This window comes from Opisthocomus hoazin, chromosome 6 (assembly GCF_030867145.1).
Source record: "Opisthocomus hoazin isolate bOpiHoa1 chromosome 6, bOpiHoa1.hap1, whole genome shotgun sequence".
Classification (NCBI taxonomy): Eukaryota; Metazoa; Chordata; class Aves; order Opisthocomiformes; family Opisthocomidae; genus Opisthocomus; species Opisthocomus hoazin.
Window position 1 is genome coordinate 62,847,887 of NC_134419.1, and position 17,312 is coordinate 62,865,198.

The following is a 17,312-nucleotide window of genomic DNA, read 5'->3' on the forward strand; positions in this document are numbered from 1 at the left end:
AGGCAAATGGGTCATAAAAATATAAGTACTGGGAATGCAAAGAAGTTCTCTAAACAAGAAATAAATCGAGAATGTGAGCAAAATCCTGTGAATTTTGCTGAGAGTTTCACATCAGGATTAAAAATAAACCAAATTACCCTTTGTGTACATTCTTAATTTTAGCAGTGCATGAAGACCTATAGATTCAGATATCTTGGAAAATATTTTTTTTTGTAAATCAATGAGAAGGCTACTGCAAGTTGAACTACCTCAGTTTCCTTTATATATAAAAGTCCTTTTGAAATACTGCTGGAGCAGAAACTTCTGAAAAAGGTAGCAGCACTGTCAGGAGATCACTTTTCTGCTTTGAGACTGTCTCTGCAAGTAAAAGATGCTGTTTTTATTGAAACATAATGTTTTCATGCTAATAAATGTAGAGTGCAATAAGCAAGCCAGTGACAGCTGTACCGTTAACTTTAAAGCTTATAGTTAAGACCAGTCTTAATTATATAGTGGCTCTAAAGTAATAAACGTTTTTGTAAAGCAAACAAGGAAGGAAGAGAAAAGATTCTAGAAGTTCAGCAAATTCAAAAATAATTGTATTGTTGCAGTGTCACTATGATTATTTTTTTTTCTGCCTTGAGAAATGAGGCAGGATTGAAGTAAAGGTTAATTTTCTTTTTAAGTACTACACCGAACTCATACATAATGTAATTTAATTGGAATTTCACTGCAGACAAATTTGGTCCGTTATGTCAGTCTGGTAAAATGTGAAATGAAACTGAATTAACAAACCTTGAACTCAGGCTGCATCATGAAGGCTTTGAGCTAAAAGGAATGGATTGCATTTGGGGAATGTTTTGGGTGAAATGTACGTGTAGGTTAATGGTAAAATTCCCGTTAATATCAATAGCAGTAAGATTTCATCTTTCAGATCTTATGGTAGCCTATTTGGAAGGTTGTTCTTCATTCAGGACATTTGTTTTAATGCATTACTAAAAAGAAACATCCTTCTCCATGGAAAACAGGGGAAATAAAGTCAGAGTTACAGACCATTAACTAACATATTTATTACAATTGTCACTAAACTACATCTTTCTGTGGTTGCGAATGATCTGAGAAATACTCTGTTGTTAGTGACTTATAAAGCATAAAAGATTGGGTGACCTGATCTGAGGTGGTCTGAATTCTTATTGATTCTTTTGGTAACAGTTGACTTTTGTAGTTAATAGCCATCATTTAATTTAATAGGCTACGGAAGTGTGGTAGCCAAGCATCCGCTTTAAAGAAAAATAAAAATATTTATCTGGCAAAGGAATGCCTTTGTCCTGAGGCACCTTTCCCACCACAAGTAGATGGGTATTCTGGATAACAGCAGGACATGGACATTAATATGTATGCAAGAGCATACCCACATGCTAGAAAGTAGTGCTGTTTCCTGGGTAATGGGAAAGAAAGAGGCAGAGGGGAAGCTTGCAGAGGGATCAAAAGAAAGGAAGAGAACCGTAAGTGGGTTGACATCCTCAGCAGCCTTAGGAACTGTGCTGTGACTGCATCTCTTCTGCCTTTTCCTCAGTCAGAACCCAAAAGTAGGTGCTTCTTTTTGTTTTCAAGAAGGAAAAGTGGTTTATTTCCTTCAGCAAAGGATTTCCCTCCACATCAGGAAAAGGAAGTGTCAGATCTTTTGATCCCTTGCCATATGATATGATGGACAACTCCTATTTAACATTTTCTGGAGAGTCTCACTCTGACTTGTGAAAGAGAGAAAGTCTAACTAATGGAAGAAATCTTTCATACTGACAGTCAGAGTTTCCCAGAAAATAAAATGAAACTTATAAACTGGCTGCCTTCTCTTCATAAAATGCTGGATATCAGCACAGTTTATTATTTAATCAATGCTGTCTGGACTTTACAAAGCTGCTGGCTGTTGAATAATGTGGCCTGAAACAGTCTCTTGTATCTGTGCGCTTTATTTACTGCTGCTCCATTTTCTCTCTCTATCTCCCTATGTCATTATACGTCTTCGTTTGTGTATTAAAAAAATAATTTGACAAAGAGCCAAGTAGTCTTCTACAAGATTAATTCTGCAACTAAGCCTCTCTGCTGTACAAACTTATGCTAGTGCTACAGGCTGATTTTCCTGCTTATGCCATGTGGAAAATGTCACTGTGAAGGAGTGGCAGTGACACTCAGTGTTACTGCAGCCTGGATGCAGGGTACAAACTCTGACTAGCTCTAGCAATTAAGTAGCCTACACATTTTGATATTTTTCAGTGGTTGCCCCTGCCCCTGTGGTTGCAGTGTACTATAATGCCATTTTAATGTAGTGGAGTTATCTGCAAAAAAAGAAATTTTAATGCTGACATTTTTCTCATATCTGTAGTTGTTTCTTCCCAGTATTACAAATTATTTTGACATAGTGTGAGTTTTCAGGATTTCTTGTTCTACGCTGTAATTGCTACTGGATGAAACTTTAGGTTTGTCCCATAATCTGTACAAATGATTTTATCCCATCTGGTCTTCCCACCAAAAAGCAATATCAAATCTGTTCTTATGTTCTGCTTACAATAGGAGATCATACCTGTAGTTCTCATGCAGGCATCATAATATTCCTTAAAAATCAGACTATACTAATTACTGTTTTCTAGACATTTTTGCTGTGGATATCTAGCCGAAATTTCTTCTTTTGTTATATATAATGAAGTCCTGTTAATTAAAAGCATAACTATTGCTGATTAAGAAAAATTCTCAAATATCTTTGCTAAGGTAGGAACAGGATGTTTATGTGCCAGCCTATCACCCTCTTAGATAGAGTTTCTGCATTAATTTTACTCTCATCCATAGCGCCAGGTAAAGCTACATGTAGGGCTCTGGCTCTTTGTGTGTCTATGTCCTAATGAAGATATTAGCTTATCATATATTCTGTTTGGTAGTGTTCTATTTGTCCACAGTCTTTGCAGCTGGCACTATCATTTCAAGCAGTGCATTAGCTGTAATCAATCATAGTTTATATGGTTTAAAATACAATTTGTGAATGTGTGCAGAAGTGGATGAGTTGTGCTGTTGATCCTGGCTGAAACCCATTTTGGTTATTCCCAAGAGTGGTCTTACACATGAAATATTTTCCGTCGTTTTGGTGTGAACGATGAAAAACACCATATAATTCACTGCTCCTTCAGCTGTGCAAGCAAATGCCTCTTTTGTGTGTGTGTGAATACTATTATTTAACTAATCTGTACCAAATACAAAGGCAATTTAGCATTAAATTATATGGGGGGTGGGGTGAGTGTGAAGGCACATATCCATATTTATAGATTTGCCTAGCACAGATATTAGCTTTATGTCTGCATGTCTTTAGATACGGGGGGAAAGGGCTCAACATTCTATTATCATGATAAAAATTTCCTCCGTGTATCTTTGTGATGTTTTGTTGTTGTTCTTGAACCATTTCCCTGTGGAAATAGTCAAAAATACATTTTTGACAGATATGCCAAATGTTTTCAGACAAAATGACAAATAGCAAAAAATACACGGAAACATGTTTCCAGAGTATTTCAGATTTGGCCACTTTTAATGAAAGCAAAGGAATGAAAGGACTGGACATATAAAGCAGTAGAAAAACTGATGCTAGGTTGTCTTTTTCCAGTTGCTTACTTGTAAGGACACTCTCATGTTGAGGATTCGTGCTCAGGACTCTTTTGCCAATGGGGGCAGGTCTCTGTGTATCCTGCCTTTCAGGAGAATTCCCTTCGCACACTACTGGGGTGGGTAGCCCACAGACTTTTTTGTTGATCTTGGTTGATTTTTCATGGAGGAGAATCAGGTGAAAAGTGAATGAACATGTAGGTAGCCTGGTGCTTCAGAAATTCTCATATAAGATTTGGCACCTGGCTCCTTTTCCTTGCTCCAGGAAACACCTAAAAATGATGTCTGAATTGGATCAACATGTATGAAAGGGACTGAGTGAGAAACCACATCATAAGCTGAACACTGGCTGTTGGATGAAAGGATGGAGATGACTCTTCTATGGCTGTTTGTGAATGTTTCCTTTGCTTTATGATGACCCCAAAATAGAACATTCAGCTTAATGAATTAAATCCAAACCAAAAAAGTTTTCTTTCATTTTACCTGGAAGAGGGGAGACAATTTTATTTGGAAGTTATAAAAACATCTTTCCTACACCACTGAATTTAGCTACAGATTGAAAAAGTCAGTTATTTGAGCATCTCTTTTTTTGTATTTTTCTCCTTGGTCTAACATCCCTGGTCTTAAATTGAATCACCTAATGTTTTCTGGGAAAACTCTCTGTTCTTTCAAGCTTATACTGCAGTAACAAGAGTAGTAGAGAGACTTTTTTTTTTTTTTTTTAATTACTGTGCCACTGAAAACTTCCTGCAAGAATTTATTTCAGAAAATCAATAATCCCAGGAATCACCGGACAAACTGGTATTGTCAGTGCAGCCAATGTAAAATTAAATGTTTATTTAGGAAGATGGTAGGAGCATTATTACTTTCTTTCTCTTTGAAGTTACCTATTTTGGGCTCATGACATATATTTTTGGTATTTTAAGCCATTTGACAGTTGTCTCACGAAGCATTCTTCCTTTTTTTTTTTTATCTTCTTGTTAGAAAACAGATTTGTCTCCTCTTTTGAATACACCTGAATTGGAAGTGCCATCATTTATTGCAAGCAAAGTATCCCAGTATTCATGTCAAAGGAAGACAACTTTAAATAACTACAACAAGAAATTCACGGTAATAATTGCTCTATCCATGAAATAAAAACTAGCATAAGTAAAATAATTAATACAGTACTTGCATCAATATTTTCTATGGCACCCTCACCAAATTAAGGAGTTCAACAGGCAGCATATGGATAACAATTTTAAAAAGTTATAAGTCTGCCATACTTAAATTAAAATTGAACGCAAGCTTAATTGCATCCTGTAAGTATTGCTGAAAGCTTAACACAGTGGATCTTTAAATACACTAATAGCTTGTAAACACATGAATTTTTAAAACAAATGATAGAATAACATTCTGAAAATGTCTTTTAGCTTTTCATCACAGTCTTATTTGACGAGTTGAAAGTAATGATAAGCAAAGTTTGGTTTAGGTCAGTCCAAAGTACCTTGCAATTTCTGTGCTGCCTTCTCATTTGCCCAGGTGTTTGGTTCTTCAAACTATGGTTGTAAGCTTCAGATTTTCACAATTGCTTAATTATGAAAACAGATTGCATGATCAATGTATTTAATCTAACATGATGAAAAAACTCTTAAATTGTCTAGTTAAGTAGATTCTTAGTGACTGTCATATATCCTGTTTAATGCTCAGAATATTACACAGTTCAATGGGTATGATGAACATGAGTCATCTGGTCTAAATTCCTCTTAAGTTAATGTGCCTAATAGCTCCTCTTGGCTGGCTCTAGACACTCAGTGACAACTGTTCTACAGGAAACATTTGACACAGACTCTAACGTAGTATAATCTGAATAAATCTCGCATAGTTACATTTTAACTATAACATGAAACACCTCCTCACCTTCCTGAAGTTTCATTATTTATTTTATTATCATTTATAATTTTTATGCTTTTACTTAATGTGTGTGTGCTATAAGTACACACAGATCTTTCAAATAAACTTTATTTTAAAGATCCATATAAAAAGAATAACAACGGATACAAGTGACTGTAGAATAAAAGCCATTCACAAAGTAAATACTAAAACCTCTGGGAATTCAGAACTAAAGATAAACCTAAGAGCAATTCCGAAATGTCTTGATCTGGGAATGCACAGTTAAAAATTAAACAACTTAAATTTTGCCTTGTAGTGATGCTTTGAAATGATCATCAATTATACCAGTTGTATAATAGTGTTTATGGTACTCCAGTAGGTTAAACTGCTTATTTTTAAACTTTTCCCTTTTTGAGCAACCTGATGGGAATTGAGTTTTGACCCTGCTTTGAGCCTGAGGTTAGACTAGAAACCCACAGAGGTCCCTTCCAATTCCAGTGATTCCAGCATTCCCCAAAATGCTTCTTTTGAAGTCACTATCATGCCCCACCTCCTGCTAGAAAAACAAGGCTGTGAATGACACCATTTAACCTCTTGAAAGCAGTCATTCTTTTTCACTGTTTACAAATATCTAATACACACTGCTGTGGGGGATGATGTCAGACCAAGTATAGTATGACCCAAAGATTCTGTAAGATGCTGGCCTTCTTGGAGAAACACTGTTCCTGAGAGCAGTGCATTGTGGGAGTCTGGATCTTTGTTGAATTTTCTGTAGTAGGACACTTTGTCAGTCATTCTAAAGGTGAAAAATTAATTGTGGTGGATAATGGCAAAGTACAATGGCTGCTCCTAGAAGGCACAAAGTTGTTGCTGATTTTTAATTATCATTAACATTTTGACAACAAAAAAGGTCTAGAATAAGGTAGTTCCTTTTTTAATGATACCCTTTAAAATGATTTTTAATTTTTGAAACATCTAATATCTTTATTCATAAATTTACACAGTGTTTTTCCATTTTCAAAGACTGAGTGCTATAATTCTACTGACTACTTATTTCATCTTCTAGCTCTTGAATTCCTGAATTTAGTCCAAGATTCAGTTCAAATGGAAACTATGATAGCAGGAACATATTAATTGAATGGTTTCTGTTATACCTGTGTTTCACAGAGGGGCAGTCCCTAAATTACTTCCGGGTTTACTATTGCAGCAGTCTTAACGTCAGAGTACAACTTGTATTTGATAAATGAATTTAGCTGAACACATTCGAAGCAGGGCAGTTCAATGACTGAAGCACTGAGACTCCCTTCTGTAATCCTATGTATCAAACATTTCTGAGTCTGGGTAGAAATCAGGTTTCGCAGTGACAAAGCTGGCAGTTTTTCATCGTTGTACTGTGAGAGTAACCGAGTTCATGTTGTATTTTGCTTCTGGAGGGGTACTGGACAAGCTCATAATGCACAGGACTCTGTCTAGTGTCTGCATCTTGACAGTTGTAATGTAATTCCTTTGGGCTGTTGCTCTTTTTTCTCACAACCAAAGCTTGCAATGACAGCTGAAAGCTTGGGTGTTTATGGACTGCAAGAGCTGACCTATTCCCTGGAGACCTGCCTGATGTCACAGGAGCCTGATTTTCAGTTTTCCTGTGGTTTTGTTGGTCTTGTATTAAACCTCTAATTCACGTTCTCAAATAAAAGTGTTCCAACAGATTTTTCAGTGCAAACACTTAGCAAATGCACTGAAGCATTGGTATAATTCACTTGTGCATGCTGTGGGCAGCCAACCATTAAATGACAGATTTTCCCTGGCTCAGTGCTGTACATCCTGAAAATGAGGTCCAAACCATCTTGAATTATGTGTTGATGATAGTATTTTGTCATAACAACTTTATTCTGCGAGACAGGGTTGTTCCTTTTTCTTACAGATTTTCTGTTTTCTTTGGTTATCTTGAAAACAATGTTTTTATTTAATTTTGCCTATAACAAGGGCACAAAACTGTTATTTGCTTATGCGTTCTTGGGTGGACTCATGGATTCGTCTTTTTACTGGACTTTGCCCTGATACCTTGTATCAAATTCCTCTTTCTAATGAGTAGTAGTTATATTTGAGAAAGAGTAGTAGTTACATATGACATCTTCTAGTCTCTTCCAAAATGCAGGAAAACAGTCACTAATAAGCAGTGATGTGCGGACAATGAGGCTTTGAGTGTTCTGATGTCTTGGGAGAGACGCTCTTGGAGACGACTTCTGGAGAAAATGGTAGTTAGTGATCAGGTTTAATCCTGACTCATGTTCTATCCGTATTTTACCATGAAAGACCATTTATTAAAACCAAATAGCAGAGATATTTGATGAAACCTCATGAGAACAATGGTGGTTTAACACACTGGATGCAGTTTCTGTGTTCAACTGTCCCATGTTTCCTTTCTATTGTAATAACCAGAAAACGAATTACAGAAAGGTGCATCAAACCAGTTTTACATCATGGAAAAAGCTACAGAAGGGTTGGCAAAAACTGTGCAGATGTGAAGGTTTCATGAGTATGTTCAGTATGGGGCAAATCCTACCCAAACTATTATTTTGAGCTGTTGAGTAGTAGCAAGGCCTGTTGTGTAAAGAATAGACAAAGTATGTTAAATTGCATGCCAAGGAGGAGACAGTGGGATTGTGTGGAAGTTGCTGGAGGAGAAATGCAACTGCTTCAGACTTGTGAGGTCTCATGCAGTCTTTGGGTCACTGTGTATTATGCACTGTGACCTCATGGTACGTAGGTTGGGAACCACTGCCATGGACTTCACTGATTTGGATGATACAGGAATGCACCTGAACGCATAGCCCTGACTCCACAGGTGAACTGTAGCTGTTCAGATGGGTAAAGATGCAAAACAAAAGGGAAATCATTTCACCAGAGGCTGTACCTTAGCATGTTTCTTTTATGTTTGTCTTAAACTTTAATGTTATTATGGAATCTAATATTGCAATATTGTTCTCTGGCTCATTTGTAAATAGCTAGCCATCCTCCGCCTCTCCCACTGAAAATATACACTTGGGTTTGTGTTTTCATGTGGTAAAATAAATGGAGTCATTCTGCTGTGCCCAAGAGGGGCTGCTGGATTTGAATATTAATACCCAACTGCAATAAAATTCAGAAAGACATTCTTCTGTGAGGAAAATACAATTTAATTCTTACAGAAGAAATAATTAAGTCAGAGGCAAATGGTTCTGTGGTTCTGAGGCTTATTGCTAGTGCTACTGAATGTTACTCTGCTTTGGCTGTTACTCATGGTAATGAGAATGTGGATGTTTAGCATGAGAAAGATGCCCAATTTCCTTTCCACTCTGTTACAGGAAAAAAATAAATCCCTTTTTTATTTTATCTTTTTTGTACCCACAGAAACATGTATCAGGTGTGCCAGTGGCTCAAGCATTTATTATTATTTCATTTTAAAATAGACCTCAGGAGAACCTCAACTTTAATTTTATAATGAACTTGGGAGCTCTATAGGTAGAACAACACTAGCAGAATGTGTACCCTTAATAACACGTACTCTCTTACTGACATAGCTTACTTCAGTAAAAATTTTCCAGACAGTACATCACAATAGCAAATTTTGTAAATGTAGGTGAAGTGTATACCTACTAAAAATTAACTTGTGGTTTGGCCTAAGGAGGAAAAATTTCTTCTAATTTTTAAGTGGGAGAGTGCTCCCTAAAATACAGGCAGAATATAAACACGCCGGCACCTTTCACCAACCCAATTTTGTATGTATACATCAAGTCTGTGCTGCTTTCTTTGGTCATATTAATACATGTAATACACATTTAGCGTTTTATGTTTCTTATTACATTCTTAATGTCATTACATTACATTCTTATTTCTGTGTTTTTATCTAGGGCAGTGTTACATGATTGACACTCTAACTGCATTTTTGTGGTTTGTCAGCAAATCTCTTCTCACAATTGCCTTGTTTTCTTTCACATTATGTGGAAAAATACGGAAACTTCTCTGAAGTACCACTCTCTTCTGTTGGAAGAAATGAACCTGTTATTATTGGTTAATATTAGGAGCAGCTGGAGCTAACAGATATTTATTTCTAATAACAGTGTGTATACAAGGACCCTGAGTTCATGCACATTATGCTGTTACTGTTATTCTCATTCTCTCAGCTCCTTTGTTTCTCCAGCTGGTGTAAGATGATGTGATAAAATCTTTGGACCTGGGTGAGTACTGGGCTTTTTAATTCAGATACCAAAAATAAAATTAAAAAAAAAATCAGATTGAACAAAAATGGATCGTTTATTTATTTGGAAATCACTTTAGTCAACACTACAAGTTGGCTCAAATTGCTTAATTGTCCTTGAAATAAGCACCTGAAAGTATTTATTTTCTCTCTCTGTGTGTACAAAAGGTATTCACATGCCCTATGTCTCTTCCCATTGACACATAAAACTAGGATTTACACTGGGGAAAGTGAGAAGAAAATTATTCGAATGAATGATTCCCTCTAAATCTCTTCAAAACTGACCACAGTGATTTTAAAAGGACACCAAACACTGGCAGCAGCAATGTGATGAGAACTAGGACCCACCCTTTGGATTTACGATTTACAGAATAAACTTCAAGCAGAAAACAGTGATTGAGAGGAAAAGCAATTTAACTCAGATTGCTGTTCTGAGTATAATAATCCTTCAACCAGGTATCATGTAGGATTTGTTTTGCTTTTTTTTTTTTTGTTTAGCACACTTTTCTATTTAGCTCTGCAGTGGGTTAAGTTCACCTATACAGTAGTATGTTGTTTTTTTTGTTTGTGTTGCAGTAGCGTTTGCAGGCTCAAGTAAGATAGGGGCCTTTTTCTAAGAGATGCTGTGCAAACACATTGTAAAAGACAATTCGAGCCCTGGAGATTTCACAGCCGTAATAGACAGCAAATGAAAGATAGCAAGGGAAGCAATGGCAGAGAGGTTTGAGGCAGCTTTCCAAGGTCACACAGCAGAGGACCAGTGAGTGTAGGCATATTAATAAGACAAGTGCCCTGTCCATGAAGCTGTAATGCTTTCTTTACAAAACAGATTAAATTTTAAAATATGTTCTTGGTAGTATAAAAATGGTGATGTCTGTTCTTGCAAAGTTTTAAACTAAGGTTATTTAAGACTGTTTTGCAAGTAGCAATGGAACTACTCTGACAGTTTTATTGAAACAAGCAGATTAGTATGAAGCATAGCATAGAACTATTAGCTTCTTTTGCTTTTCTGAATGTGAGTGAACTCGTGTACTCTGATATTCGTGTTCGAAGCTATCTGGCTAGCTGTTCAGCAGGCATAAACCAGCACAGCATTACTGATTCTTTTTTTCTGAGAATAGCTCTCGTATATTAGTTGAGAATCTTGTTATTTGTGTTGATTTCAGTCTTGTGAATTTTAGTGTTTATAATATAATATTTTAGTGTCCATTTTTACATGTGCAAGATGCTTACTGGTAACTTTGCTTTGTTAATGATATTTTGTCTTCTTAGGCCTTAAATACCAGATATTAAATGAGCTGCAAAATTTGTCGGTACTTCCACGCTCTTCCTTATTTTTAACATAACTGAACAAAAATCTTGGTGTATATTGTTTCTGATCCCCTGGAATCTGGAAGTCCATTCCATCCCCAAATTTTTCCATAGCCCAAGTCTCACTGACTTTCATAGAATCATAGAAAGTTTTGGGTTGGAAGGGACCCCTAGAGGTCATCTAGTCCAACCCCCCCGCAGCGAGCAGGGACACTGCTAACTAGATCAGGTTGCTGAGCCCTGTCCAACCTGATCTTGAATGTTTCCAGGGATGGGGCCTCCACTACCTCTCTGGGCAACCCGTTCCAGTGTTTCACCACCCTCATTGTAAAGAATTTCTTCCTTATATCCAGCCTAAACCTACCCTGTTTTAGTTTAAAACCATTACCCCTCGTCCTGTCACTGCTGTCTCTACTAAAAAGATTGTCCCCATCTTTCCTATAGGCTCCCTTTAAGTCCTGAAAGGCTGCAATCAGGTGTCCCCGCAGCCTTCTCTTCTGCAGGCTGAACAAGCCCAACTCTCTCAGCCTGTCCTCATAGGAGAGGTGCTCCAGCCCTCGGATCATTTTTGTAGCCCTCCTTTGGACCCGCTCCAACAGTTCCATGTCCTTCTTGTGCTGAGGGCTCCAGAGCTGAACGCAGTACTCCAGGTGAGGTCTCACCAGAGCAGAGTAGAGGGGCAGAATCACCTCTCTCGACCTGCTGGCCACGCTTCTCTTGATGCAGCCCAGGACACGGTTGGCCCTCTGGGCTGCCAGCGCACATTGCCGGCTCATGTCCAGCCTTTCGTCGATCAGTACCCCCAAGTCCCTCTCAGCAGAGCTGCTCTCGATCCTTTCATCCCCCAGCCTGTATTGATAGCGGGGATTACCCCGACCCAGGTGTAGGACCTTGCACTTGGTCTTGTTGAACCTCATGAGGTTCACACAGGCCCACCTCTCCAGCTTGTCCAGGTCCCTCTGGATGGCATCCCGTCCTTCTGGTGTCTTGACCGTACCAGTCAGCTTGGTGTCATCTGCAAACTTGCTGAGGGTACACTCGATGTCGCTGTCCATGTCATTGATAAATATATTGAACAGCACCGGTCCCAGTACGGACCCCTGAGGGACTCCACTCGTCCCTGGTCTCCATCTGGACATTGAACCGTTGACCACTACCCTGTGGCTGTGACCATCCAACCAATTCCTTATCCACCAAATGGTCCACCCATAAAATCCATGGCCCTCCAATTTAGAGAGAAGGATGTTGTGGGGGACCGTGTCAAAGGCTTTACAAAAATCCAGATAAATGACATCCATAGGTTTTCCCTTGTCCACCCTTGTTGTTACACCATCATAGAAAGCCACTAGGTTGGTGAGGCAGGACTTGCCCTTGGTGAAGCCATGCTGGCTGTCTCGAATCACATCCCTGGCCTCCATGTGCCTTAGCATATCTTCTAGGAGGATCTGTTCCATGACCTTCCCAGGCACAGAGGTGAGTCTGACAGGTCGGTAGTTCCCAGGGTCTTCCTTTCTACCCTTTTTGAAAAGGGGCACAATGTTTCCCTTTTTCCACTCACTGGGGACTTCCCCTGACTGTCATGACTTTTCAAATATAATGGAGAGTGGCTTGGCAACTACGTCAGCCAGTTCCTTCAGGACTCTGGGATGTATCTCATCAGGTCCCATGGACTTCTGTACATTTAGGTTCCTCAGGAGGTCCCGAACCTGATCTTCACTTACAGCTGGAGGGATTTTACCCTCCTGGTCTCCTTCATGCCATTCATTGACTCGGGAGGGGTGAGGAGAGAGGTTGCCAGTGAAGACTGAGGCAAAGAAGTTGTTGAGTACCTCAGCTTTCTCCTCATCTGCTGTTGCCAGTTCACCGGTCTCGCTCATGAGCGGGGGTACGCTTTCTTTGACCATCTTTTTCCGGCTGACATACCTGTAGAAGCCCTTCTTGTTATTTTTCACATCCCTTGCCAAGTTCAGCTCCAGCTGTGCCTTGGCCTTCCTGACCCCATCCCTACACAACCGGGCAGCTTCCCTATACTCTTCCCAGGAAGCCAGTCCCTGCTTCCACTGCCTGTGCAGTTCCCTCTTCTTCCTTAGTTTGACCAGCATCTCTCGCCTCAGCCGTGCCGGTCTCTTCCCTTCTCTGCCCGACTTCTTACACTTGGGGATCGAGAGCTCTTGCGCTCTGTGGAATACATTATATGGAATACATTTCATTCCATAATTTCAGATAAGAATGGAAAATTTGCAATAACTGAAGAACTGAAATGTAGTCCAGCTATCTTTCACATTTAATTAGAGCAGCCCCTGCGGAACACCCCAGAGATTATGAAAATCCCATGTGTTGGGAGAAATCTCTAGAAATTTAGTTTCCTGTTAAACTAGGACCTTTTAAACCAGCAATCTAGGTATTGATCTAATTGATAAAAAGATGACGAGGTGCTGAATGTTAGAAATACAAAGGTTTAGAATAAATGAGGGGTCAGTAATTTTCCTTTTTATGTCACCATAAGTAGATTTCACCAGAGATATAACAGATTGCAAGCTTTTTCTCAGCTAATATAGGAGTTTCACGTGCCTATCCCCTCTGGAATATTATTCAACATGGACTATAATGTTCAGTAGTCAGCATCTCCACTTGGAGATCAGTTGCTTTCTTTTTTTAAAGCAGAAAGATTTTTTCAAAAAGCAGTTCTATGTGAAAAGACTTATATGTAATCCAGCATCTGCAGGCAATGCTTTGTACAGGGAGTAATGAATTTTTGACACTATTTAATTGTTTATTTAAAACAGCTTAATTAGATTTGCAAAGGCAGAAAAACACTGAAAAATGCAAACTAGAATGATGAAAATGCTTTGATTATAATTTCTCATTGACTGTCAACAGCCTCTGAGTAAAATGCTACATGTGATTGTTTTTTTTGAAAATGCTAGTGACGCAGCTTCTGTGAAAACTGCCCTCCCACTAGTAGAATGGGGCTAATCCCTCTCTAAAACACCAGTGGTACAGGTATATGCAGACACATTTATCATGATGGCTGATTACTCTGTGCAGAATACATCTATTTAGATGTGCATATGAGAGGCCGCCTGTTGGCAATGAGAGAAGACATTCCAAGATTTTCTGAGCTTCCTAATCAAGAAGATGACTTTGTCACTCTGTCATTACTACGTACTGCTGAGCAGGTGCTTCTGAGGACTGTTTTCTGTCTATGTATTTGTCTGTATAGACTGTTTTATCAAGAAGGTTAGCAACTGTGTCTTTTTTAGTTCTGTTCCCTGAGTAATTCTGCTAGTGTTAACGGGAGTAAGAAATTTCTTGCCAAACACTGCTTTCTTGAGTATTCATCCGCACAGACTGTAAAGAGAGAAATGGAAAACAAAAGTAATCATAATTTTGTGACTGTAAACCTCACTTAAAGCAAGAATTAGCATCTTTTCTTGCACAGAAGGAAACAAATCTTTAAAAAGGTGATAACGAATAAGAACTTGAGAGAATATAAAAAAAACACCACAGCAGAGGAAATATCTGACTCCTGTCACCCCACTTATCAAATGTATATTCCCCATTTGCTTTGCAGTACTGCATGTGCTGTACTTTGACATGCTGTATCATTGACAGAGCTTTACACTAGACTTGAAGGGAGAGGGAGATAATATCGGGCTGACCTGTGACAAGCTGAAGGGTGATATGCCAAGGTTAGAGGGATGGGGTGCTGGCGAGGGTCCTCAGCCTGTTGCTCTGAGATGTGCTGGCTGCACTGCACCACACTTGAAGTCTTGTGGAAATGAGCCAGGGGCTCCTGAGGTAACAGGGGCCAACAGGGAAACACCAGTGAAATACCTTAAACTAATTAAGGGGTCAGACAAAGAGTAAAGTCTGGACCCTGAATTTTAGGAAAGCAAAATTCTGGCTCTTCAAGGAGTTAGTCAATGGGACCCCTGGGAAACTGCCCTCAGGGACAGGGGAGCAGAACAGAGCTGGCAGATCTTTAAGGATGCTTTACATAGAGCACAAGAGCTCTCGATACCCAGATGTAAGAAATTGGGAAGGGAAAGCAAGAGACTAGCATGGCTAGTCAAGACCTGCTGGTCAAATTATAGGGTAAGAAGGAACTGCACAGGCAGTGGAAGCAGGGACAGGTATCTTGGGAAGAGTATAGGGGCGCTGGTTGGTTGTGTAGGGATGGGTCAGGAAGGCCAAGGCTCAGCTGGAGCTTGGCTTGGCAAGGGATGCAAAGAATAATAAGAAGGGCTTCTACAGGTGTGTCAGCCAGAAAAGGAAAGTCAAAGAAAGGGTAATGCTCCTTATGAGCAAGACTGGAAAACAGGTAAGAATGTATGAGGAGAAGTCTGAGGTACTCAACAACTTTTTTGCCTCACTGGCAATCTCTCTTACCACACCTCTTGAGTGGATGGACCATAAAATGGGGATTGGGGCAGCAAAGTCACTCCCATTTTAAGAGAAGAACAAGTTCATGACCACCTGAGGAACGTGAACACACGTAAGTCTATGGGACCTGATGAGATGCATCCCAGAGTCCTGAGGGAACTGGCTGATGCAGTTGCCACTCTCCATGATATTTGAAAAGTCATGGCAGTCAGGTGGAGTCACTGGTGACTGGAAGAAGGGAAACATTGTGCCCATTTTTCCAAAGGGTAGAAAGGAGGACCCTGGGATCTACTGACCTGTCAGCCTCACCTCTGTGCCTGGGAAGGTCATGGAACAGATCCTCTTAGAAGCTGTGCTAAGGCACATGGAGGCCAGGGATGTGATTCGAGACAGCCAGCATGGCTTCTCCAAGGGTAAGTTCTGCCTGATCAAGCTAGTAGTTTTCTGTGATGGCGTGACTAGATCAGTGGACAAGGGAAGAGCTACAGATGTCGTCTGTCTGGACTTCTGTAAGGCTTTTGACATGGTTCCCCACAACATTCTTCTCTTTAAATTGGAGATATATGGATATGATGGGTGGACACGACTCCGAGGACTGGAGAAAGGCCAATGTCACTCTAATCTTCAAAAAGGGCAAGAAGGAGGACCCAGGGAGCTACAGGCCGGTCAGCCTCACCTCCATCCAGGGAAAAGTGATGGAGCAGCTTATCCTGGAGGTCATCATCAAGCAAGTGAGGGAAAAGAAGGTTATCAGGAGTAGTCAGCATGGATCCACTAAGGGGAAATCATGCCTGACCGATCTGATAGCTTTCTATGATGGCGTGACTGGCTGGGTAGGTGAGGGGAGAGCAGTGGATGGTGTCTACCTAGACTTCAGCAAGGCTTTCGACGTGGTCTCCCATAACATCCTCCTAGGGAAGCTCAGGAAGTGTGGGCTGGATGAGTGGTCAGTGAGGTGGATTGAGAACTGGCTGAATGGCAGAACTCAGAGGGTTTTCATCAGTGGCGCTGAGTCTAGTTGGAGGCCTGTAACTAGTGGTGTCCCCCAGGGGTCAGTACTGGGCCCAGTCTTGTTTAACTTCTTCATCAATGACCTGGATGAAGAGTTAGAATGTACCCTCAGCAAGTTTGCTGATGACACCAAACTGGGAGGAGTGGTAGATACACCAGAACGCTGTGCTGCCATTCAGCGAGACCTGGACAGGCTAAAGAGTTGGGCAGAGAGGAACCTGATGAAGTTCAACAAAGGCAAATGCAGGGTCTTGCACCTGGGGAGGAACAACCCCATGCACCAGTACAGGTTTGGGGTGGACCTGCTGGAGAGCAGCTCTGTGGAGAGGGACCTGGCAGTGCTGGTGGACGACAGGTTGACCATGAGCCAGCAGTGTGCCCTGGCTGCCAAGAAAGCCAATGGGATCCTGGGATGCATCAGGAGAAGTGTGGGCAGCAGGTTGAGGGAGGTTCTCCTTCCCCTCTACTCTGCCCTAGTGAGGCCCCATCTGGAGTACTGTGTCCAGTTCTGGGCTCCCCACCTCAAGAAAGATGAGGAGCTACTGGAGAGAGTCCAGCGGAGGGCTATGAGGATGGTGAGGGGACTGGAACATCTCTACTACGAGGAGAGGCTGAGGGAACTGGGCTTGTTCAGCCTGAAGAAGAGAAGGCTGCGAGGGGACCTAATATATGTTTATAAATATCTCAGGGGTGGGTGTCAAGAGGATGGGGCCAGACTCTTTTCAGTGGTGCCCAGTGACAGGAAAAGGGGCAATGGGCACAAACTGAGGCACAGGAAGTTCCATCTGAACATGAGGAAGAACTTCTTCCCTCTGAGGGTGACGGAGCACTGGAACAGGCTGCCCAGGGAGGTTGTGGAGTCTCCTTCTCT

At 40.4% G+C, this 17,312-nt stretch overlaps 1 protein-coding gene across 3 annotated transcripts in view; it reads left to right on the forward strand.

Annotated features, from left to right (window-relative positions):
* DNTT (DNA nucleotidylexotransferase) overlaps positions 1–17,312 on the forward strand; it is a 149,996-nt gene that overhangs the window by 51,581 nt on the left and 81,103 nt on the right. For all 3 annotated transcript variants that reach the window (XM_075423510.1, XM_075423509.1, XM_075423508.1), the window contains one exon: positions 4,609–4,734. In XM_075423510.1, coding sequence (XP_075279625.1) covers positions 4,609–4,734 — 126 coding nt within the window. The remainder of the gene's footprint in view (positions 1–4,608; positions 4,735–17,312) is intronic.